This window comes from Prunus dulcis, chromosome 3 (genome assembly GCF_902201215.1).
Source record: "Prunus dulcis chromosome 3, ALMONDv2, whole genome shotgun sequence".
NCBI lineage: Eukaryota > Viridiplantae > Streptophyta > Magnoliopsida > Rosales > Rosaceae > Prunus > Prunus dulcis.
In genome coordinates, this window is record NC_047652.1 from 16,999,436 (window position 1) to 17,021,907 (window position 22,472).

Consider the following 22,472-nt stretch of genomic DNA (forward strand, 5'->3'; position numbering starts at 1 on the left):
TTTCTGTGGTTGATTTGTGAAAGAATCACAACCTCATTGATGAATTCTGAAAGTTTGCCTTTGTCCACTATTTTAGACTTTTTCACAGCAACAATTCTTCCATCAGCCAGCATACCTTTGTAAACAGTACCTTGACCTCCCTGGCCAAGAATCCTATCCGCGCTAAAATTGTCGGTGGACTTCTCTAACTCTTTCGATTTGAACAACTTGATTTTCTCAACACTAACTTCACTTGATGATAATTGTTTTTCTAACAACAAACCACCATAGCGCTTAATATCTCTCTGTTTCCTTATGACTTTGTATCCCCACCTTGCAGAAATAAGTAGTAACAGTAGTCCAATGCTAGTTCCAAGACCTACATAATTATGCAAACACATTTGTATACCTGTGAAATGAATTTCCATAATCAACCAAATGAAGGAGAGTAAATATATATAGGAAAGCATATATTTTACCTAAAAGAATAGGCCTAAGTTTGGTTGACCGAGAGGTTGGAGGCCTGTTTCTGAAGTAGCATGAAAACTCACTGGTAGCGCCAGTTATATTTTAGTAGAGCATATGTTACCCCCCAACAATATTCTCACATAAAGCGTTACTAACGTTCCATGGTCCGAAAAAAAAAAAAAAAAAAAAAAAAAAAAAAAAAAAAAACGTATTTTGGAGAGTCAGCATTGTAACACTCCTTAAGGGCCTTGCATTCATCAATATCTGAAATGAAATATATTAGCCAACGCCAAAGGAAAACAAAAAACATAAGAATTATATTTCTATATGGATATTACTTGCCTCAATTCCCTGGAAGGAGATTCTCCTACTTGTTGCATATCATAGTTTGACGCATTTGCAAAAATAATTCATCAAAAACACAAAAAGAAAAACTTCTACACACATGTCATACTGCCATTGACAAAAATGTAGGAATTCCTACTTACAAGTAAGAGATAAGTATTTTCCTTTATGTATTAATTACTATTTATAAATAAAGTGCAATTATCAAACGAAAAATAAAAATTAGTTCAGATCAAAAATTTTGTGTACACGATTAAATTGCCCTAGTAGCTCAATTGTGGATCTGATATTTTTCTAAAATAACGAGGACAAGTTGTTCGATGAAATGCCCCAAGAACTGAGGAAAGGACAAGCAATGTTTGACGACTTCATTCTCTTCCATTTACTATTAATTAAGAAAAAGTGTTTTGCAGAGTGATCTGGTCAATATTGATGCATGTTTTGAAGCTTGCATGTTAGTAGAATTAGAAGATTTATTACCTTGACAAGCTTGGAGAAGATAGGGACTTCCTTCAAAGCCGTATGGACAATAACATTTGACCGTTGAACGATTATTGTATGTCATAGTGGCATTAGACTTAAAGCAATAGGGTCTTGAGTCATTATAAACCCTTAGACACCTAAACTCTTAGAATTCTCAAGAACCCTCTCTCACCCTAAACAAACCAATGCCTATTCACTGAATATTTACTTCTCAGATTATTACTGATAGTACGTAGCATACATTACCTTACAGAACATCATAATCTAAAACAACATATAATAGTGTGCAGCATCAAATTAAACATATTTTACAAGACCCAAGTGTTTTAATTAACTTGTTTACCATGTCTCAAAAGATGATCGTCAAAATTCATCAGATGTTGAATTTGTGCCCGTATCCGAGGCTGACTCTGTTGAACTTGAAAGTTCAACCCCATTATAATTATGTTGAGCATTAGAAGATTTTTCAATCAACATTTGAATGGCCTCCAACTCCGCCGTGACCTCTCTCATAGTGGGGCGGTTCCTTCCATTCAAATCCAAGCACCTCATTGCAAGGTTAGCAAAAGTTGTGATATCTGTTTTGGAGCCCTCCATCACAACCCTAGCATCAAGAATGTCAAATAGTCGGTCTTCCTCCATCGAAATAATGAAACAAGTGGCAAGACTTCTGCGTTCTTTTTCTTGTGACCCGATTACTGCAAAAACTGGTTGTAGTCCGGTCAAGAGCTCAACTAGGACAACTCCGAAACTATAGACATCACTTTTCTCCGTAAATTGGCTTGATTGGAAGTATTCAGGGTCCAGGTAACCAAATGTGCCCTGTACAACGGTGGTCAAGTGTGTCTGGCCAATCACAATTGATCTTGAAGTTCCAAAGTCAGCAACTTTTCCTGTGTATTTCTCATCTAAGAGTATGTTGGTAGATTTGATGTCTCTGTGATATATAGGAAACGAAGCTGCACCATGTAAGTACGATAGAGCTCCTGCAATTTCTGTTGCAATTCGTAACCGCATTTTCCATGTAAATGGAAAGTCTTCATTCTGCTCATGAATATAGTGGGAAAGGGTTCCATTCGGTATGAATTCGTAAACTAAGAGTGGAACTTCCGTCTCTAAACAACAACCCAAAAGTTGAACCACATTTCTGTGATTTATTTGTGAAAGAATCACAACCTCATTGATGAATTCTGAAAGTTGACCTTCATCTATTATCTTAGACTTCTTTATCGCAACCACTTTTCCATCTGCAAACATTCCTTTGTAGACGGTACCTTGGCCTCCTTGGCCAAGAATTCTATCAACGTTGAATTTGTCAGTGGACTTCTCCAACTCCTCTGATTTGAACAACTTGATTTTCTCAACATTGATTTCACCTGATGATAATTGTTGTTGTAACAATAAACCACCATTTCGTTTGAAAAACTTTTCCTTGCGTTTAATGTCTTTCCTTTTTTTTATGACTTTGTATGCATACCATGCACCAACGAGTAGCAACAATAGTCCGGGACCCATGAAAACACCTGCATATATATAATATATACTTGGAATTATAATTGGATAAAACTATGCATACCGTATTTGTATCACTATGGGTTTTGATTAGTGAAATAAAATGTGGAGTGGGCCCTACAAAGGTGTCTCTCAAATAAGCTTATTTGAGTATTCCCTCAATGAAAGCTATATATATATACATATATATATATATACACACACAAAATCACAAATTTTGACACATCCTTTTTAGCCTTTAGGGTTTCATGATATAAAGGTTGAAAATGCTTATATGGAACCAAAACAAAATTTTATTTATTATTTTTTTGGGAGCATTAAATTATCCTTTTTTACCATTTTCTATCCCTTCAGGTTCAAATTATCTTCTTTTTTGGGAGCATTAAAAGAACTCTAACTATTATGATAGCGAAACAGCGAACGTAAACCTCTTGGGTTACGTATTTTAGAAACTCATTCTGTAATTTCATATTGTTTAGCTAAAGTGAAAGTTTTTCCAGTTAAATATCTTTTTTGAGTTCCAATGTGTGTATATAGAAGTTTGCATAGGAGAATTTCTGTATATATAGGGTGAGGTCGGGAGACACACAAAAAGCCACAAATTTATACGCACATTTTCAAAATTTAAATTGCAGAAGTTTTAATGGCTAAGATTGCATTTGGAAAAAAAAGGTCAATAATCTCAACTATATGATTAGTTTGCCTTGGGAGAATATATACGGTTTTTTGCTAAGATTATTTGAGGTTTGCTAAGATATATGTGAGGTTAAAAACTTGTGTCAATGGGTTTTTTGGTGCCACGGATCCACCCCATACATATACGATTTTTTATTCTAGCCTCAAGTGTTTAAAAGTACATACTTTAATTTGTTTTCATTATTTATCTTCAGGGCCAAAATAGCCATAGAACATAAATAATAAATGCAAATTGAGCCTAACAATTTTAGCATGGAATTGGTCTATATTAATAATAATGAACTCTAAACAGTATAAGAGCATACCTAAAAGAACAGTTCTGATTCGAGAGGGCAGTGGCTTCTTTGGCCTGTAGTAGCAATGCATACCACCTCCACCTCCACCATAATATTCACATGTAGGAACACCTAAAAGAACAGTTACATTTGAGTAGCATGTATAACCACTAGCGACATTCTCACATATAGGACTGCCACTGAAATTCCCCGAAGCTAGCACAAAAGAATCGTCCATACACGGATTAAGCTTGCATTCATCAATATCTGAAATATAATAACAGAAAGACAAATGAATATGATGATGAATGTTGAAGTTGGCTCATTCCAGAACGAAGCTTTGGATAACAGAATGGAAGGGTTTTAATTAATTACGTACGTACCTTGACAAGGTTGGAGAAGATAAGGATTTCCTTGAAAGCCCCCCGGACAGAAGCAATGAACGCTTGACTGATTGTATGTTGAAGAAGTAGTGGCATTATATATTTCGCAATAGGGTGTTGAGTCGTTATTAAAGTCATTATAGTTATGTCCATCAAATGCTGCTCTTCTTCCAATAAATCCTTCAAATGCTTTGTGTGAAGTGTTGTCTAAGCTGATGTTCCATTCCAGCACCACGGGAACGCTGTCCATTCCTTGGATAGCTCTGTAGCTTGATAAATTCTTCAAAAACCAATCTTGGTCAACAAGAAATGCATAGTTGCAACCATCAATTTGATCTCTTGGCTGTATCTCAGTAGTGAAAACGCTGATATTTGGAGGAATGGTAGTCTGGCAACAGTTAGTTCCAATGGTACCGCAGCGATAAGTAGCACTATCTGTACTCTGATCGTCACAAGTTGAATTGCATCCATGAACAACATTCTCATCTGATCTCATGTTAGCAAGACGGCCGCAGCTGACTGCAGTGAACATGTTTTCTCTGTCCAAGTACACAAAAGGGCTTCCCGTCAAATTTGGGGCTTGGCGAGTTTCCTTTCCCTTGCAACCTCCGAAGAAAGTAACAGGGCTTTTAACCTGAAGGGTGCCATCAATAGAAATGTTGAGCACCTCCATTTGGGCGCTCCTCAAGAAAGGCTTGTGCCCAGTAGACTCGTTGCAGTCTATCTGAAACCATTCATTAAAGTAACAATCTTTGTCAGGTCCAATCCCGAAAGGGTAAGGGATGCTGACATTAATTCCGCAGTGCGTCGTGCAATTAGGCTTTGCTATAGGCGTAGCTAATACTGATGATGACGCTGGTTTGGTTTCGGTAACTATGCTGCACCAAAACAACAAAACGAACAGGCTCACATGATGATGACCTAGCAATTGCATTGACATTATTAATTCCTCTTCCTCCTCTTTCTCTCTATATATGATTCTGACCTTAGTTGGTTACTAACTATGTAGATTACATGGAGCGTTTTTGTTGAGAAGGTACCTTTGATATAGGGTTCGGGAGTTTCCGAAGGGAAAAAAAATTAGGCAATAACAACTTGACAAATCATCTGTCGGTCTATAATTTAATTTATTTATTAATATTAAATCATGTGTCTGTCCGTAATATAATGTATTAATTAATATTGTAGCTGCCATACTTGACTGATGTATTAATTAATATGGACTAGGAACACATATCAACTTGGTATTACCTTGGACTTAGTCCCATTGCGAATTATGATGTTACATGTCTTTCAAATTAATCAGAAAGTCACGTTAATTCATTGATTGTTTTTTTCTTTGTGGATCAGCCCTAAATCTCAGTTACACCAGAATCTCTAGTAAAGAGAAAATCCCATGTATTCCTGGACAATAAAACAATAACATGTTGGGTCATTTTTTCACGTGTTATTATGTTATAGATTAGAAATAGCAAAACAGTAATATTCTCATTACATGTAATTTTTTTTCTGTTGCTAGCAAAGTGACCTGAACTCTCTAATGCACGCTGACATGCCCTTGCCACATGCCTTATCTGCAGCCAAAAAAAATAAAAATTATCCTCCTGCTCTAACCATATAATTGCCTGTAGAAGATACTTGTGGAGGAAAGAAGTGCTTATTCTTTAATTTTATTGTGTGGAAAATCAGTCATCTAATCAATTTATAGTAGAAATTTAATAGCGCAAAAGTAAAAGGGTAACAAATCAAATTTTGAATAAATGGGGGACTGACAGGGACGGCTTGTAGGACATTGCTTTGTCATTTCTCAATTATTTCTTATTAAGAATACGAAGAAAGGTGACTTAGAATCAATAATTCATTATTTAATGGATTTTTCCGTTCTAATTATTAAAGCTGTTCCTATTAGTAATCTCCTAGCTTAAACTCTCTGATTAGTTTGACAGGGACGTTGCCAATATCCTCATTGCCTTGAAATTGCTCCTTCGTTCCTCGAAATAATTTAGTAACCTCCTAACTTGGACTTCCTAACTAGTTTACTAAAGTTAATATAGACTAACTAGACTTTAATATCATTCATGAAAGAAATATGACAAGGACGTCACTGGCGCTCCTAAGACTAGGTCCGCAGTGTCACCATCGTCACCCTAAATAGTCACAATAATCGCCACATGTCTTATCCAAACAAAAACAAAAAACAAAAAAAACAGAAAACTCATGCTCTAAGCGTATAATTAACTGTAGAAGATACTTGTGGAGGAAGTACTTATTCTTTAATTTTATTGTGTGGAAAATCAGTAATCTAATCAATTTATTGTAGAAATTTAATAGGGCAAAAGTAAAAGGGTAACAAATCAAATTTTGAATAAATGGGGGGACTGATAGGAACGGCTTCTAGGACATTGCTTTGAAATTTATCGTTCATCTCTCATAATTCATTTAATAATCTCCCAGCTTAGACTCTTTGATTAGTTTGACCGGGAGTGGTCAATATCCTCATTGCTTGAAATTGCTCCTTCATTCCTTAAAATAATTTAGTGTCTGTTTGGTATTCAATTTGAATCCAACTTTTTAAACTCAAAAACAGAATTTGAGTCCAAAATAAAGAAAATATATTTGGTAGCCCTATTTTTAAAAACTCAAACTCAAGAACAACTAAAAAGAACCCCAATTATTAAAAAAACAAAAAATATCAGTTTTTTCAGTTTTTTTTCTAACAACATACAAGTTCTCAAAATTTTAATATTTGAAAATAGTTTTCAAGTTGCATACTAAACACGTTTTTTAATCTTAAAAATAAATTTAAGAACTCCTTGTTTTTAAGAAAAATCAAAGTTTTTGAGTTCCCTATTTTATTTTTTATTTTTTTTTGAGTTCCTTTCCTATTGAAAGGGGCGATAGCATATTAAACTCACACACACAACACGGATGCTAGGACTCGAACCCAGGACCTTGCTTGAGGGAGTAAATACTCCAAACCACTACAGTAGTGGGTCCTTTGCTTTGAGTTCCCTATTTAAATAGGATACCAAACACCCCCTTAGTAACCTTCTAGTTAGCTTAGAATTCCTAATTATTTATTGAGGGCCTGTTTGATAACCATTTTTTTTTCTTTTTTATTTTTTATTTTTTATGCTAGAGTATATAGAGAAAAATAAGAGTGAGAATGGGAGTTAGGATGAGGCTGAGAGAGAGAATGAAGATAACACCATTTCAATCTCTCATTCTCTCTCAAATAGATTTAGGAAGTGAAAAAAATTTCAAATAGATTTCATATTTTAGTTTTTATTTTCATTTTTGTCAATGTAGACTAACTATATAATATCATTCGTGAAAGAAATAGGGAGACTTTGGAAAAACCCAAAGGGGAGAGAAATTTTTTAAAAGAAGCCAAAATGGACAAAATTGCCCTTATTTATTTTTGAATTTCCTAAGGAATCCTTTACATTTGCATGTCTTTGATTAGAAAGTTGAGAGGTTTTTATGTCTTTTTTGAAAAAACTTTGGCTTTTTCCAAAAGTAAAAGTTTTTTTGTTGCTAAAACCTAAATTTACTAAAGAAAATATGACAAGGACGTCACTGACGCAACTAGGACTAGGTCCGCGGCATAAACTACCAGCGTCACCCTAAATAGTCACAATAATCACCAGTTATATTTTAGCATCACGCCATGGATTGATATATACTGAACTTATCTAACTATTAAATTGATTCTAGTCGAAATACTATAGTTAATGTATGATCTGGCACGATGGATTAATCTATAACTAAATCTAAAATTTGATCTAGGGCTACTTTTTTTACTTTTCGTGGAAAAGTCTCTAAAGGAGACATTGGTTTGTTGCTAGATTCAAGCTCTTAGGGCTGTGATTTAGGGAGTATCATAATCGTGATTATCTTTTGTATCTCATTTATGTAGAAGAGTACTCTAATCATGATTATTTATTGGAAACATATATTGGGTCTGAATATGAATGTGATTATTAGAGCCTTTCGATTTTTATTAATAATATATCTATCGTTTGACTTGGCTAAAATAAATAAAATGAAATCTAAAATGATTATTATATGGGAGATTCACTATTATACCCAATATGGGGGCCCAAATTATAAAAATACCCTATATAAAATGAACTTTAGAAACACACCCAAAACCCATTTACAACATAACAAAAAAGCTTTTAACTTCTTATAAATTACAAAACTGCCATCAATTTCTTAAAACAAGTCCAACCCCAAAATCTCATAAAAATACCCAAAGCACTCAATAGGGTATCAAAGTAATTTAATAATCAATATTAAATTCAATAAGGCTAGCTATCATTTTTTGGGTTTTTTTTGGGTTTGTTTATAGGAATTCAATTGTGTAGGATTTATTTATAATATTAGTGCTAGAAATGGGTATATCACTAAATATCTCTTATTATATTGGTAGTTTGCCAATGACGCAATAATTATGCTTTTTGGTTGAATTTTCCAGATTGGGTGTAGCTGCGATGCTTTCATTTGACCAAGTCTTCTAAAACCATCAATTAATGTTTGTCTTCGTAACTCTTCCTCGATGATGTTTACTCGACTAAGAATGGGACTTTCCACACAGGGCTAGGTATTTATTATAAAATTTGTAGTTATAATAAAGAATATTATACAGAATTTTGATTTTTGTATAGAATTTTGATGTGGGAAGTAAAAAAATATGACTAGATATTTACAGTTAAAAAAAATCTGAATTTTTTAGTTTTTTTTTTTCCAATTTTTTTGTTATTTAAATTGATTGCTGACTTCATATGGCATCAGCATTGCGTCATTTTACCAAAGCAAAAGCACGGGCTGGACTTGCCTGTGGGCTTGCGCCTTGCCCAGGCTTGCCCTTGCCCGATGGAGCCGTTCGCAGACTTAGGCCCTGTCCTGCTCGGGCAAAAGGCCTTGCAGTGGACTTGCTCTAAGAAACACAACAGAGTGTCTCTTCATACAAATTCCTATCATACGAATGATCTCCCTCCCTGCACAGGATAGGACTGAAATTTCATAAATAACTCAGAAACCATTTTGCTCAACAAGGAATACATGGTTGTAATCAACTAATACTCTGTCCCTTCCACTAATTTACTCTGATTATTCAGATTATTTATAGTCGTATATAGTAGCATGCATACCTTACAGAACATATCATAATCCCAAACAACATATAATGTTGTACAGCATCAAATTAAAAATGGATCACAATTGTGGAAACTCATCTAATGGTGAACTTGGCCCAACATTCGAGGTTGACTCTCCCAGTGCTCATTTATGTCACTTACAGCAGATTCAACCCCGTTGTAATTCTGTGGAACATTACAAGTGTTTTCAATCAACATTTGAATGGCCTCCAACTCCGTCGCGACCTCTCTCATTGTGAGGCGATTCCTTCCATTCAAATTCAAGCATCTCATTGCAAGGTTAGCAAAAGTTATGATATCTGTTTGGGAGCCTTCCATCAAAACCCCAGCATCAAGAATGCCAAATAGACGATCTTCCTGCATCGAAGTAATGAAATAAGTGGCAAGACTTTTGTATTCATTTCCTTGTGACCCTGTTACTGCAGAAACTGGTTGTAGACCAGTCAAGAGCTCAAGAAGGACAACTCCGAAACTATAGACGTCACTTTTCTCTGTAAATTGGGTTGATTGGAAGTATTCCGGGTCCAAGTAACCAGATGTGCCATGTACAACTGTGGTCAAGTGAGTCTGGCCAATCACAATTGATCTTGAACTGCCAAAGTCAGCAACTTTTGCTCTGTATTTCTCATCCAAGAGTATGTTGGTAGACTTGATATCTCTATGATAAATAGGAAAGGAAGCTGCACCATGCAATTAAGATAGAGCTCCTGCAATTTCTGTGGCAATTCATAACCGCGTTTTCCATGTAAGTGTAAAGTCTTCATTCTGCTCATGAATATAGTGGGAAAGGGTTCCATTCGGTATGAATTCGTAAACCAAGAATGGAACTTCAGTCTCTAAACAACAACCTAATGATCGAACCACATTTCTGTGATTGATTTGTGAAAGAATCACAACCTCATTGATGAATTCTGAAAGTTGGCCTTCATCCAGTATGTTAGACTTCTTTACCGCAATGATTCTTCCATCTGCGAACATTCCTTTGTAGACGGTACCTTGGCCTTCCTGACCAAGAATTCTAGGAGTGTTGTATTTGTCAGTGGACTTCTCCAACTCCTCTGATTTGAACAACTTGATTTTCTCAACATTTTATGATAATTGTTGTTGTAACAATAAACCACTGTTTCGTTTGAAAAACCTTTCCTTGAGTTCGATGTTTTTCCTTTTCTTTATGACTTTGTATGCATACCATGCACCAACGAGTAGTAACAATAGTCCAGGACCCATGAAAAGACCTGCATATATAATATATAAATATACTTCAACTTATTCATACCGTACCACATCTGTAATATATAAAAAATTATATATCAAGCAATTCGCAGGATTGGGAGCCACAGCATTCTCCAATACAGTGAAATCTAAATGCCATTCGACTAAAGGTCAATTATTGGCAACGACTTTTTTTCTTTAGAAATTCGAAAATTGATCATCTCTGTCTGCATGAAGAAAGAACAAAAGTATAATGAACTCTGAATAGGAGCATACCTAAAAGAATGGTTCTGATTCGATGTCATAAGATCTCGAAGTAGCATTCCCAATTAGCTTCACCATAATACACACATGTACTTCTTGTTACATTTGAGTAGCATTTATAACCACCAAAGAAATTCTCACATATAGAACTGCCTCCGAATTCCCTTAAACCTAGCAGATCATTCCACTGATTAAGGCCCTTGCATTCATCAATATCTGAAATGTAATAACAGAAAGGCAAATGAACAAGATGGTGAATGGTGAAGTTTGGTAATTCCAGAATGAAAAGTTAGCTATAAATTCAATTTGTATTTATTTTTTTAAAAGAGGGTTTAAATTTAATTAATTACGTACCTTGACAAGGGTGGAGAAGATAAGGATTTCCTTCAAAGCCCGCCGGACAGGAACAGTGAAGGCTTGACTGATTGTATGTGGAAGAAGTAGTGGCATTGTATATTTCACAATAGGGTGTTGAGTCAATAATATAGTTCCGTTCAAAATCATAATTATCTGGCTCTTTTCCAATAAATCCTTTAAAGGATCTGAGTGAAGTATTGTCTAAGCTGATCTTCCAATCTAGCACCACAGGTACGCTGTCCATGCCCTGGATAGCTCTATAACTTGATAAATTGTTCACAAACCAATCTTGGTCAACAAGAAATGCATAGCCGCAACCACCATTTTGATATCTTCCTTGTGTTTCAGTAGTGAAAACACTGAGATTTGGAGGAATGTTAGTCTGGATTTCGATATCACAGTGATTAGTATTGTTTGTACTCCAATCACAAGTTGATTCGCATCCGTGAAAAACATGCTTTTCTGATCTCACAGTGGCAAGATGACCGCAAGTCACAGCTGTGAAAATATTGTATGTCTCCGAGTATAGGAAGGGGCTTCCAGTCAAATTTGGAGCTCGGCGAGTTTCCTTTCCCTTGCAGCTGAAGAGAGTAACAGGGTACTTAAACTGAAGCATGCCTTCGATAGAAATGCTAAGCACCTCCAGCTGGGCCAGCCTCAGGAATGGCTTGTCCCCGCTAGATTTGTTGCATTCTAGTTGAAACTAACAATCTTTATTTGGTTCAATTCCAAAAGGGTATGGGATGCTAACATTTCCACAGTGCGTTCTGCAATTAGGCTTTGCTGTCGCCGGCGCTGCAAATTTTGATGAGGTCGGTGTAGTACTATTAGTTGTTATGTGCCATAACAATAGAAGAATGAATATCATATGTTGAACTTGCAATTGCATTCTTGCCATAATTATTCCTCTTCTTTTTCTGATATCTCATCTTAGTTTTGTGAGAAGTACATACTACATATTTATTTTATTTTTAAGAAATTCCGTAGTGCAGCCTCGCGGCTATACTATTTAAAATAAAATAAAATACCCGTGTATAGCCACGCGGCTGCACTATTTAGTATAAAAAATAACCCACATATAAAAATGGTATAGCCCTCAAGATTTATATTTAAAAAAAGGTGACTCACATGTCAAAAAAGGTTTAGCCGCGCGGCTATACTATTTTTTCCAAAAAATGCCCATGTAACCAAGCGGTATACTATTAAAAAATAATAATAATAATAATAATAATAATAATAAATACCCGCATATTACCACGCGGTTATACTCTTTATGGGGGAAAAAAAAAAGGGCGCCTATATGTGTGAAAACAAGTATAGCCGCACGGCTATACTAATTTTTTTATATAAAAAAAAAATTGGTAGGCAAGCCGTGCGGCTATATTATTTTAAAATATATAATTTAAAAAAAGACCCTCTTAGTTGCATTAGTTTATATTTTACATATATTAATTTGCTAGTTTCAACATATTCAAAGCAGATATTGAAGAGAGAAATTTCATAGTAAATTAATCTGAGAGTTCAATTTTTAATTCTTCTTTTTTTGTGGGAATGTTTATCTTTGATCTAACACGTTGTCTTGAGTGAAATTTGTAGGAGGAACAACATTCAGTATTATTCTAATAATTTAATTAAACGATTAAATTAAACAACAAGTAGAATAACCTTCCCTTCTCTGTGGTTAGTACTAACTATAGTTTGCATTAAGCGTTTTTGTTGAGAAGGTACGCGCGTATATATGGACCCAGCTCCTCTAGTCGTAAAGCAATGCATTCACCAGTATGCCCCACGAGGTACATGCAGCAAAAAACCAACTAGAAGTCACATTAATTACAGAACATTAATGTGACAAAAGATGAGCATCATTGTATCAATACCATCATGCATCAAACTTTTCCTCTTTTGATTATATATCAAATAAATAGGATCTTTAATTTATCCTAATCCTATCTCATTTCTCGTCTGTCTGTCGCATCTGCCGCACCTGTCAGTGGGTAGCTGGCAAGGAAGCATTATCCCCTTGAAATCTAATAAAAGTAGCAACCTTGAAAACACATTCACAATCAAGCATTTGTTTGGCAACATGAGTCTCATAAGAGAGCATTCTCTACATATACACACATACTACATGCATGCAGCCGGTGAAAATGCACAAATGCAATGACCAGAGTTAAACCAATCAGGTACTTTCGGCCATGAAGCGTACAGAATTTAATCGAAACTTAAGATTGTCAAAATAGTAATGGAACAGGTTGGCACTTGGAACAGTCTGATTAATGATACAAGTGAGTGCTTAATTTCATTTAATAATAAATTACAAGACAAGATAGCATAGAAAGTGCTATCGGACTCGGACATCAAGCAATCTCTCTTTAGGGTGCGTGTTGTTCTACGTGCTGTAGTGGTAGTTTCAGAAACAAGATTCCTTCCTACTATAATTTACAGTATATAATTATAAGCTGACATGCAAGCTTCAAATAGACTTGGCCCAAAGCAGTACATCTCCACCGACCACAGAAAAGGGTAAAAGAATGCTAACAATTCTTTTTTACGAACAACACTACTAGCATAGTTAAAACACTCATCATTCGCAGCCAATTTTTAATTTTCCATTTTTAGCAAAGCACTGGCCTTTTAGTAGTCCAGTGAGCCCAACGATGCAATCCCATTGGTTGAGTTTCTCACGTCTTGTTGACTCACGTAGTCATCGCAGGTGTTGTTGCCACCATTGGAAAGCTTATTGCTTGGGACAGAAGCCGCACAATTGAGGCCTTCCTTTCCCATCTGTTGCACTTCAAGTGGCGAGAGTATCTTGATATACCACACATTGTTCACAAACTCCCTGAATATAAGAGAAGAATCATTTACTTCAACTGAATCATGAAAAAGAACAGTTCAAAACTTCAGAAGACTATTGTTTAAGGCTCAGGGACGTACACATGCAAAATAGTAACTTAAAACTCTTGAAAAAGTGAGAAAACAGTCGACGATTTAAAATGGCTTAAGCTACTCCTACAACACTTTAAACCTCAAGGCGTTTTTTAAACATTACCGCTGTTTCTGTCCACAAATTTGGGATACCAGCTCCTACACTTTTAACAATTTGACATACAGAATAAAATCATTACAGTAGCTACTTCGAAAACATTAAACTTGCGCCCAGTAATCCAGGATGAAACATTTTACAAAAGAACAGTAATAACTGAAATGCATGGGAAGCTCGAATTTCAGAATTGCCAAAGCAAACAGAGTGTATAATAATTGACTAGTATAAGTGAAATGATGAAATACAATTTGGGACTTACTGCCAAGGGTCGTCACCAAGGAGAAGAACATCATTCTCCCGGTCACCAAATACAAGCTGCCAGCCTGATCTCTGAGGGTCCTCTAATTGGCCTTCAAGGCCAAACATACGAGCGAGCTCACTGCGCAGCTCATCATAGCTGCTGAATTTTGAAATATCCAGTGACCTCCCAAAGGACCCTGACTTGTGAACCTACCAAATTGCAACATTTAATAAAAAGAATATGAGTAACCACTCAGAAAAAGTACTAATTCTTTTGAACAAGTATTCACATGGAAGAAGACTTCCCATGCATCTGACCATTCTGTTAAGAATAAAATGCTTGTAATACACAATCACACTATCTTATCTTACCTTCACAAAGTTTCGAGTTGGATTTACTTGGTCCACATTTTCTGAAGACTGCAAGAAACCTGATTCATCTACACAACTTGAAGTAGTCATGTCTGAATTAAGTGGAAAATCATTGCCCGTGGCACTGGTGTAACTGGAAGCACCAAACGGCATAGACAATGAATCATTTCCATTGCCAATATTTCTCAGGGTTGGAATCCCATTATGCAGCATAAGAGATGAGGAATCAATGTTCACCCCAAACAAAAGATTGCTTTGGGGATCAGTACCACCTTGGAATGCAGAGTACTCTCTACCAGGAAACGGAGGCAAGGCAGTGAGCTCAGAGATATTTGACTGTGGTGTTCCCAACTGTTCCACCTGGGGTAGCACACATTGAGCAGCTCCAGATGATAGCTGCTGTTCGCCTGCGATCTGCTTGGGTAACAAGGAAGACGAAATTACAGAGTTGGATCCACTTAAGTTAAGTAAGTGGGATGCTCCATCTTGTGATAGGGAACCTAATATACTATGTATAGGGGGAACATCAGATGAAGATATGGGATTTCCAACAGGGTCAGGAAAGCTCTGTTGCTGAGGTTGTGAAGGGATAGCTTGCAGAGATGCAGACTGGGATTGAGTGGCTGAGGCAAAATTGGACAGAGCAGACATGACATTCGGGATCTGCTGCTGAACAGACAATTGGTGCAGATGATGGGATTGTTGAAGCTGCTGTTGATGTTGCTGCTGCAGCTGCTGTTGTTGCTGGTGCTGCTGCAGCTGCTGTTGTTGCCTCTGATCACTATAGGGATGGTAACGCTGCAACTGTTGTTGCAAAACCTGAGCCTGAGCAGGAGCTTGGTTTTCTTGAAAGCTCTGAAGATAAGTATTTTGAGATTGAGACTGCGGTAAAACCTGTCTCTGAAGCACAGCAGCCGGCCCATTAGAAACATTTGAAGATTGCTGGAAGGGCAGAAGCGACTGTGAAGCACATTTAGAAGAATCCACTGTCCTCATTTCTTGAAGTGCGGCAGCTGCCATTGCTTGGTATACCTCAGGTTGTAGACCTGCCATAGAAGCATCAAGCCTCGGCTGCATCCAGGGAGTAACCCCAAATCCCTGAAAGTTCAAAGATTGAATCCCCTGATCTCCAACCCCTCCTTGGAGCCACATCAGTGGAGCGTTAATGCCCATATCACTATCTTTGAGCCCTGAAATGAACATACCACTGAGTATTAGAGGGGACAAAGAAAACAATTTTTGACACATAAGACACCATGTGTTCCTCAAGCATAAAAACAAAGATACCGTGGAAAGAGGGAATGCCCGATGGCCATGGTCGCTTCAGTCTCAGGGGGAATGGGGATGGATACATTGGGAATGTTGTTAGTGGTTCAATCTCCCACAATGAAACTCTAGGCTGCCTCTCCCCTGCAGTGGATTCATCCCAGCCAACCTGCATTAGCAGAGAACCCGTTTACAAACCTTTTGTCACCTGAAAATGTTAAAAAAGCTGGCCACATCTCTTTCAAAAACTTGTGAAACTTATGCAAAATATTTGAATTTTCATGAGCATGAAAATCACAAAATGCTCCCAACAAACCTTCACAGAGCGCCAATGTGAATTTGTCCAACGCACAGAATCTAAATCACTGATACCAGTTATTGTACCCATGTATCTGAAGGAAAAGAAAAACAAACAAAAATTATCACTTAAATAAATGCTAAGCATAAACTATATATATAACTATGAAGATAATTAACCTACCGACGGACACTTGACTCTTCTGTTTCAAACAGCATCCTAAATCGCATGCCCACAGAAACCCGTGTATGATAGACAGCTTTAACATACTTGGCCAGGGGTATCACAAACTCAGATGGACTAGCCCTGCATTATAAGCAAATTGATTAATAAGATGTAACAAGTAGGATCTACAATCTAGAGAAGTAGCAGATACTCACCTTGGATTATAAAATATTGTAAAGCGACTATTTGTTGCAGCTGCATGAGCTGCAGCAGCAAGAAGACCAATGTGCATGCTATCACTTGACAAAACTGATGAGGGCATAACAGTCTGTGGACGATTTGCTCGCCGAATACCCAAGAGTAACTGATTCTTTTCATTCCTGATTGAAGACAACATATTTGAAGAAAAATTAATAATTACCACAATTCTTGCCCTAATAACTCCAATCACCCCCTTCCCCACAGCACATTCCCCAAAAAAAGAAAAAAGAAGAGAAACATATTCAATCATGTGAAGAACAGAATAACTGTTTAAAATTACCAAATAAAAAGGACTGAATCACCAGCAACAAGTCGTTTGGCACTAACGAACACGCTCCATCCTGTCGTGAGAAGATGCCTCTTGGGCTGGCCTGCACAATAGCATGGAAAAAAGAAATTAGAAACCAGAATTGCATGTTGCAGACAGTATATTAAAAAATAAAACCTAGATAAAGAAAGTACACAACAGTCTATAAAATCATTGAACTCTAAACCAAGTATCCCACAAGGCTCATTCATGCGTAAGCCCAATGTGATCAAGATATATGACAGGCAGTTCTTGCCTTTCAACCACAATGAGGGCAAGAACAACTACAGAAGAAACAAAAAATTCAAAAACATTTGTTGGGTCAATAAGACCTACAACTATTTCTTCTTAATTTGTGAGAGACTGAGAGGGTTGAATGGTTGTTGATCATCCATGTGGTGTAACACTCTTGGTTACCCATTCCCTTTAATCTAATTTCTTGCTACAGTTCAATTATTTTCTCTTGACAGCTGCAACTTTTTGAATAGCTCACTGAAGCAGAAGAAGAAGAAAAAAACCTCCAAAAGGAGAGTGCATGCTATTGCTATCCTAACCCCAGAATAATGGTTAAGTTACTCAGGAGAACAGAAATCAAACTTGCCATAAAATATATGACCCAAGGGCAGCCAAATTTAATAATTGTCAACATTTACATAATCCAGGACATAAAAAAAAAGTTGTTACATTGTCTGGTTGCTTGGGCCGCTCTACCTTTTGATTATTATATGTTTAGGCAGATTCAAAGACAGGGCTACTTTATTTCATTATTTGTTTGCCACATCCTCACTGGGGTCTTTAGGCAATTACTATAGCAGGTAGGTTTAGGAATTACAGATTTTTAAGTTCAAGTAAACAATAAAATTTTTAATTTTTTAATGAGATATTGCTCATGCCATTAAAAATACAATTTCTCCAAATCTTTCACTTTTGACACTTAGAACAGCAAGCGTGCGAACTGTCTAGTATACTTGCACTCAGTGGTCTTAATTTTGCATCTAAGCTAGAGGTGCAGACTTGAAGAATAATAAAGAGTAATGAAAGCAGATATAAAACAGAATTCTGAACAAATTCACACTCACCTCGAAATATATGTCTAAATTTCCACTCATTATCATGAAGATCCCTTGCAATTAGTTCCTGAGCTGGGGGCTGCTGTGAGTAATCCTGAAGGTATAGTAAAAAATTAAATTATTGAAACCAATTTCATGAGATGAAAACACAGAAAATCAAACATGATGCTAAGGCCACTCAAAAAAGAGGAAACCTACAAGAGGAGGAAAGACTTTTTCAGCTGCACGGCGGGGAACAGAGAATCCTCCATGCGTGCTAGTATCACTTGCAGTCAAAGTTTTACAAAAATAGTTGGTTGGCTGTTTGCTGGCAGCACCCAACTCCGCAGGCAATAGGTATACATCTTTTTGCTCTTGCTACAAAACAGTTTATGTTAATACATGATGAAAATTACTTGACTCACAAAGTCACAAGTCAAAAACAGAAAAGTACAGTACCGGACTTAATGGTTGTAGGGTCATTTGAGCATATACTTCATCAGTCTCCACATCTGCCTGTACCATACAAAATTAAAAAAAATTAAGGAGCATCCCGTGAAATGGCACAGAGAAGATGCAAACCGGCTGACACTTACATGCATTGTCACATTATGCAGCTGACATATTAGTTGTGGAGGCAAGTTGGGGTAATTTGGAATATGGGCATCCACTTCCTTATTGGTTGATGCAGCAACCTGTACAAGAAATACCAAGAATTAAAAACAATTACTGAATACCCTCTCAAAAATTAGTGTTCAGGACGTTGTGGTTAATAGATATTAGAAGCTTCAGCTGCTTAAGCACACAACAATCGTACTCATAAGTTTTGGATTATATTAAAGTAATTGATGTAATGATATGTATAAAATGAATAAGAGACAAAGTTATAACTGGACACTATGTAAATACCAAAGAAGTAAAAAGAAAACCTTCAACCCATCCTTTATTTTTTATTTTTTTCTATAGGAGTGATTGAACATACATCTATAATTACACAGCCTACATTTCAAACTTATTAGACAAAAATAAGACAATAGTAACAAGAGACTTCCTTGAATCAATAAAACAACCAAAGTTCCTATTCTACATACTGCAAACCAACCAAATGTTTTCTCCTGATACCATTCAGAAGGAAAAATTTGAATTCAACAATAAATGAGATAGCGATCCAGTTGCTGACCTGCTCACTGTGACCCTGTGGAAAGTAGACTACACGACTTCCAAGAAGAGGCAAAGACACCAGGGGCCCCGCACATGCATGCCAAAGCTCAGAATTCAAACATTTCTTCTCCCCTGCACATAGTTTCTATGCTTGCATGAGTATGCGTGACATGAAATTCATAGCATCAAAATCCTAACTCTTAAATTAATTGAAGACAGAAATGCAAGACTAGTTTTAGTGATAATGGCATGTTGTTAATTCGGTTACAGGTGCAACCACTTCAAATCATAAAACCAAATTTCCACCCAGAACCCCATCAAGCAGTGAATGGGCAGTTGAGATAATTGTAAAATAGTAAGATGGGTGTTTAGTCACCTTAAACTCAATTCTCGAACAGACAAGCAACATATGCAGAGAATGTGACTATTTTTACAATGAATTAACTCCGGAAAGACACACAAACACTGGTGAAATGAATATTCACTAGGTCTGTTCAGTGACCGCTTATTTAAGACATGCACATATAACGGTCACCTAAAACGTGGCTCAATCGTTTAGACTAAATCCAAAACAAAAGAAGCATAAATGTATGCAAGATAATGCCTCAGAGTCGATTAACTAATGCTTTTAAGGACGCATTAAATTTCAGACGAGAAAAATGGAACGAGCCAAATAAAGCACAAAAAAGTGCATACCTTCCTGAGGCTGGTGATTAAAACCCGAAGCCGAGGATGAAGACGAAAGTCTCATTTCTTCGAAAGCCCGAAATGCAACCTCCTTTCACCACCTACTGAAACCCCCTTTAGCCCCAGTAAAACCAAACCCAACTTAAACAAAGATTCAAATATCAGTCCCCTCCTTATTCCTTGCACATATTAGCACCCATTTCTGAAACCTTTCACCTCTAAATCATCAAATGCAGTGAAAGTAAGCCCACCCCCCACCCCCCCCAAGCAAAAACCAGAAAATATCAACTACACCTCTGGGAAAATATCATCCAAAACCAGTGCCAATACAGAAGACAACACCTCTCACCCTCATACGCCCCAGATCTTCTTCACCCTACCAAAACCCACCACATTTACCCTAATAAGAACCCTAAACCCCCAACTGACACCTCCAAGCTCAGAAATTTATGAACACTTGCAAGCTCCACAGAAACCCTAGACTACCCAGATCTCAGAAATTGAACAGTAACTTAGCAAGTAAGCTTGAACAGAGAATGAGAGAACTCTTACTGAGCTGAGAGTGACATTTTCAGAAGCACCGATTTGACTGCCAAAAGAGCTGAGCTTTAGCTTGGTCTGCTGCTTGTGAAGCTTGAGAGAGAAAGATAGAGAGAGAGAGTTCGGTTGAGAGAAGCTTTATTGGTCTTCGTTGAGGGCTTGTTTGGTCTACGATCAATTAATACAGTGGTAATTATTGCTGGTGGGGTAATGTAATGTTCATAGGGATGGCTGTCAGAAGCAAATAGAAATAGAAGGGCCAAAAATCTAACTTCTCTCCCTATTTTACCCTAGCCTTTTTCCCCTTTTTGCAATCTTGGCCACTACCCTCTCTCAAGGCCCTTTTTTCCTTTCTATTTTTCTCCCCTGCCATTCAATTTTCCCTTTATTCCTCTTTTGGAATTTGCCAATCTTTTTCATGTTGGCTTTTGGAAAATTTTCATTTTTATTTCATAAAAGGGAAAGATGATTTGGTTATCATTGGTTTCTCCATGTGAATTAAATAGTTTTGAAATTGAAGTAAGTTAAATTACATTTATAGTGAACTCTGTTATTGTTTTCTCCATAAAGCTTTTGATCTAACTTCCCTAAATGTCAGTTTGGGAGACTTAATTTGTGCATGGTTTGAGTTGAAATGTCTTTAAATTTAATAGAACGTCCCCATGTGTGCCCACATTTGGCAACTTCCTTGGAAGGTTTGCTGCATTCATTATTTGTAGCTTCTTATGGTTTCTGGTTATAGTTCCATGTGTCATCTATCAAGCACTTACAACCTCAATTGTCACTTCAATCCTAGCTGCCACAAATTAATGTTAAAAGACTTTTGTATTTTTCTTGTAAATTATATGCAGGAGGTTTTGGTTCATATTGCTTCAAAATTGTAAAGTTTAAGTCTTGCTTGAGCTCATTCTTGTGTGTACATGTGGAGAAAGACTTTCACGAAATGGAAATAGCATTATTTCGCTATCTCAATCAATAATGCTACGATATGCTTAATAATATTTTCATGTGCAATTTAGTTCTTCTTTATCCGTGAGAGAGAGATCTGCAACAGATATTTAAAATTTCTTATTTCATTAAAAGACAATATTATCTCATGCATAACAGGTAGCTTGAATAAACTAAGTATAGCATGGCTTTCTAGTGAGAACCATGGCCACATTCAACCGAAAGCTAGGTGTAGCCGTTGAGAAGATAGCAGCATCCCCCATGCTTCTCTCTTTATTTTAACTTCCATCTGTAGTTGCCTTGATTTTTACTGCACACTGCATAGAGAAACAAAAGAACATTAGTAATGTTCTCACATTTCACCTCTCACGTTCTAATCACATGACTAAACGTAGGTGCTAATGAGGTGATCATAGGGGTTGTATACAGCAGTTGTATATCGATGCAGTGCCTACAAAAATTACTTACTCGTTGCAATTGACACTCCTAGAAATGGGAACGTTGATTTGGACTTTACACGCAGTGGGGAGACCAGCGGCGACGTCTTCCTTAATGTTTTGGTAGTGATCTGCGGTGTCCTTGAGGCATTGGCAGGTTGCACGCCTGTCTTTGGTGGTTGAAGCGAGCTGGTTCAGACCCGAAACCCCATTGCAACACGCCGTGGGTGGGCTACCAGTGCCACTGGTGAGATATGGAATGCAGGGAGCGACAGATGACACCACTTGTTGGCAAGTGACTGTGGCCTGCCCCGGTTTAACCAAGACCGACATGGCCATCACCGCCATCACTAAAGCTATAGCAACACCCTTCATTTTCTTTTCTGTTTTTTGTACGTTTGAGTTTGAGATCGATGGAGTGCTACAATGTTTGCTAATTGACTTAATGTTGAGCTTAATTGTTCATGTATGGAAGTTTAAGTTGTGGTTTTGATGGGTAAGGTTTGAAGGGTATTTATAGTTGCCACTAGAAGATATATCCAAGATCATGAGGGGGATT

The 22,472-nt window shown here is 36.9% G+C and overlaps 3 protein-coding genes and 2 pseudogenes across 3 annotated transcripts; all 5 read right to left on the reverse strand.

The window, feature by feature from the left end:
- LOC117621884 overlaps window positions 1-827 on the reverse strand; it is a 13,830-nt pseudogene extending 13,003 nt beyond the window's left edge.
- An 811-nt stretch (window positions 828-1,638) lies between these two features.
- Window positions 1,639-5,409, reverse strand: LOC117621886 (wall-associated receptor kinase-like 6). Its single transcript, XM_034352420.1, has 4 exons — window positions 5,393-5,409; window positions 4,142-5,019; window positions 3,789-4,025; window positions 1,639-2,798 (listed from the first exon to the last, which is right to left on the reverse strand). Exons 1-4 carry the CDS (start codon window positions 5,407-5,409, stop codon window positions 1,639-1,641), a joined length of 2,292 nt encoding a protein of 763 aa, XP_034208311.1.
- A 3,972-nt stretch (window positions 5,410-9,381) lies between these two features.
- Window positions 9,382-11,752, reverse strand: LOC117621887 (annotated as a pseudogene).
- Window positions 11,753-13,206: 1,454 nt separating this feature from the next.
- Window positions 13,207-20,722, reverse strand: LOC117620823 (auxin response factor 6-like). The gene is made up of 14 exons (XM_034351061.1): window positions 19,998-20,722; window positions 19,321-19,433; window positions 18,737-18,835; window positions 18,600-18,656; window positions 18,360-18,518; window positions 18,171-18,255; window positions 17,065-17,155; window positions 16,739-16,903; window positions 16,542-16,664; window positions 16,377-16,452; window positions 16,082-16,229; window positions 14,795-15,984; window positions 14,442-14,632; window positions 13,207-13,978 (listed from the first exon to the last, which is right to left on the reverse strand). Exons 1-14 carry the CDS (start codon window positions 20,050-20,052, stop codon window positions 13,771-13,773), a joined length of 2,760 nt encoding a protein of 919 aa, XP_034206952.1. The 5' UTR covers window positions 20,053-20,722; the 3' UTR covers window positions 13,207-13,770.
- Window positions 20,723-21,683: 961 nt separating this feature from the next.
- LOC117623139 (non-specific lipid-transfer protein A-like) lies at window positions 21,684-22,288 on the reverse strand. The gene is made up of 2 exons (XM_034354006.1): window positions 21,945-22,288; window positions 21,684-21,793 (listed from the first exon to the last, which is right to left on the reverse strand). The coding sequence occupies exons 1-2, from the start codon at window positions 22,286-22,288 to the stop codon at window positions 21,784-21,786; spliced, it is 354 nt and encodes a 117-aa protein (XP_034209897.1). The 3' UTR covers window positions 21,684-21,783.
- Window positions 22,289-22,472: the final 184 nt, after the last annotated feature.

What these genes read in the sequence shown, in the direction of transcription:
- LOC117620823 (XM_034351061.1), bottom strand. Translation starts at nt 20,052, where the DNA reads ATGAGACTTTCGTCTTCATCCTCGGCTTCGGGTTTTAATCACCAGCCT. An exon ending in CACAGGGTCACAGTGAGCAG is followed by an intron (nt 18,836 to 19,320) that starts GTCAGCAACTGG and finishes TTTCTTGTACAG; the next exon opens with GTTGCTGCATCAACCAATAA. An exon ending in AAAAAGTCTTTCCTCCTCTT is followed by an intron (nt 18,256 to 18,359) that starts GTAGGTTTCCTC and finishes CTATACCTTCAG; the next exon opens with GATTACTCACAGCAGCCCCC.
- LOC117621886 (XM_034352420.1), bottom strand. An exon ending in TCTTCTCCAACCTTGTCAAG is followed by an intron (nt 4,026 to 4,141) that starts GTACGTACGTAA and finishes ATTATATTTCAG; the next exon opens with ATATTGATGAATGCAAGCTT. An exon ending in AATCAGAACTGTTCTTTTAG is followed by an intron (nt 2,799 to 3,788) that starts GTATGCTCTTAT and finishes ATATATATGCAG; the next exon opens with GTGTTTTCATGGGTCCCGGA.
- LOC117623139 (XM_034354006.1), bottom strand. Translation starts at nt 22,288, where the DNA reads ATGAAGGGTGTTGCTATAGCTTTAGTGATGGCGGTGATGGCCATGTCG.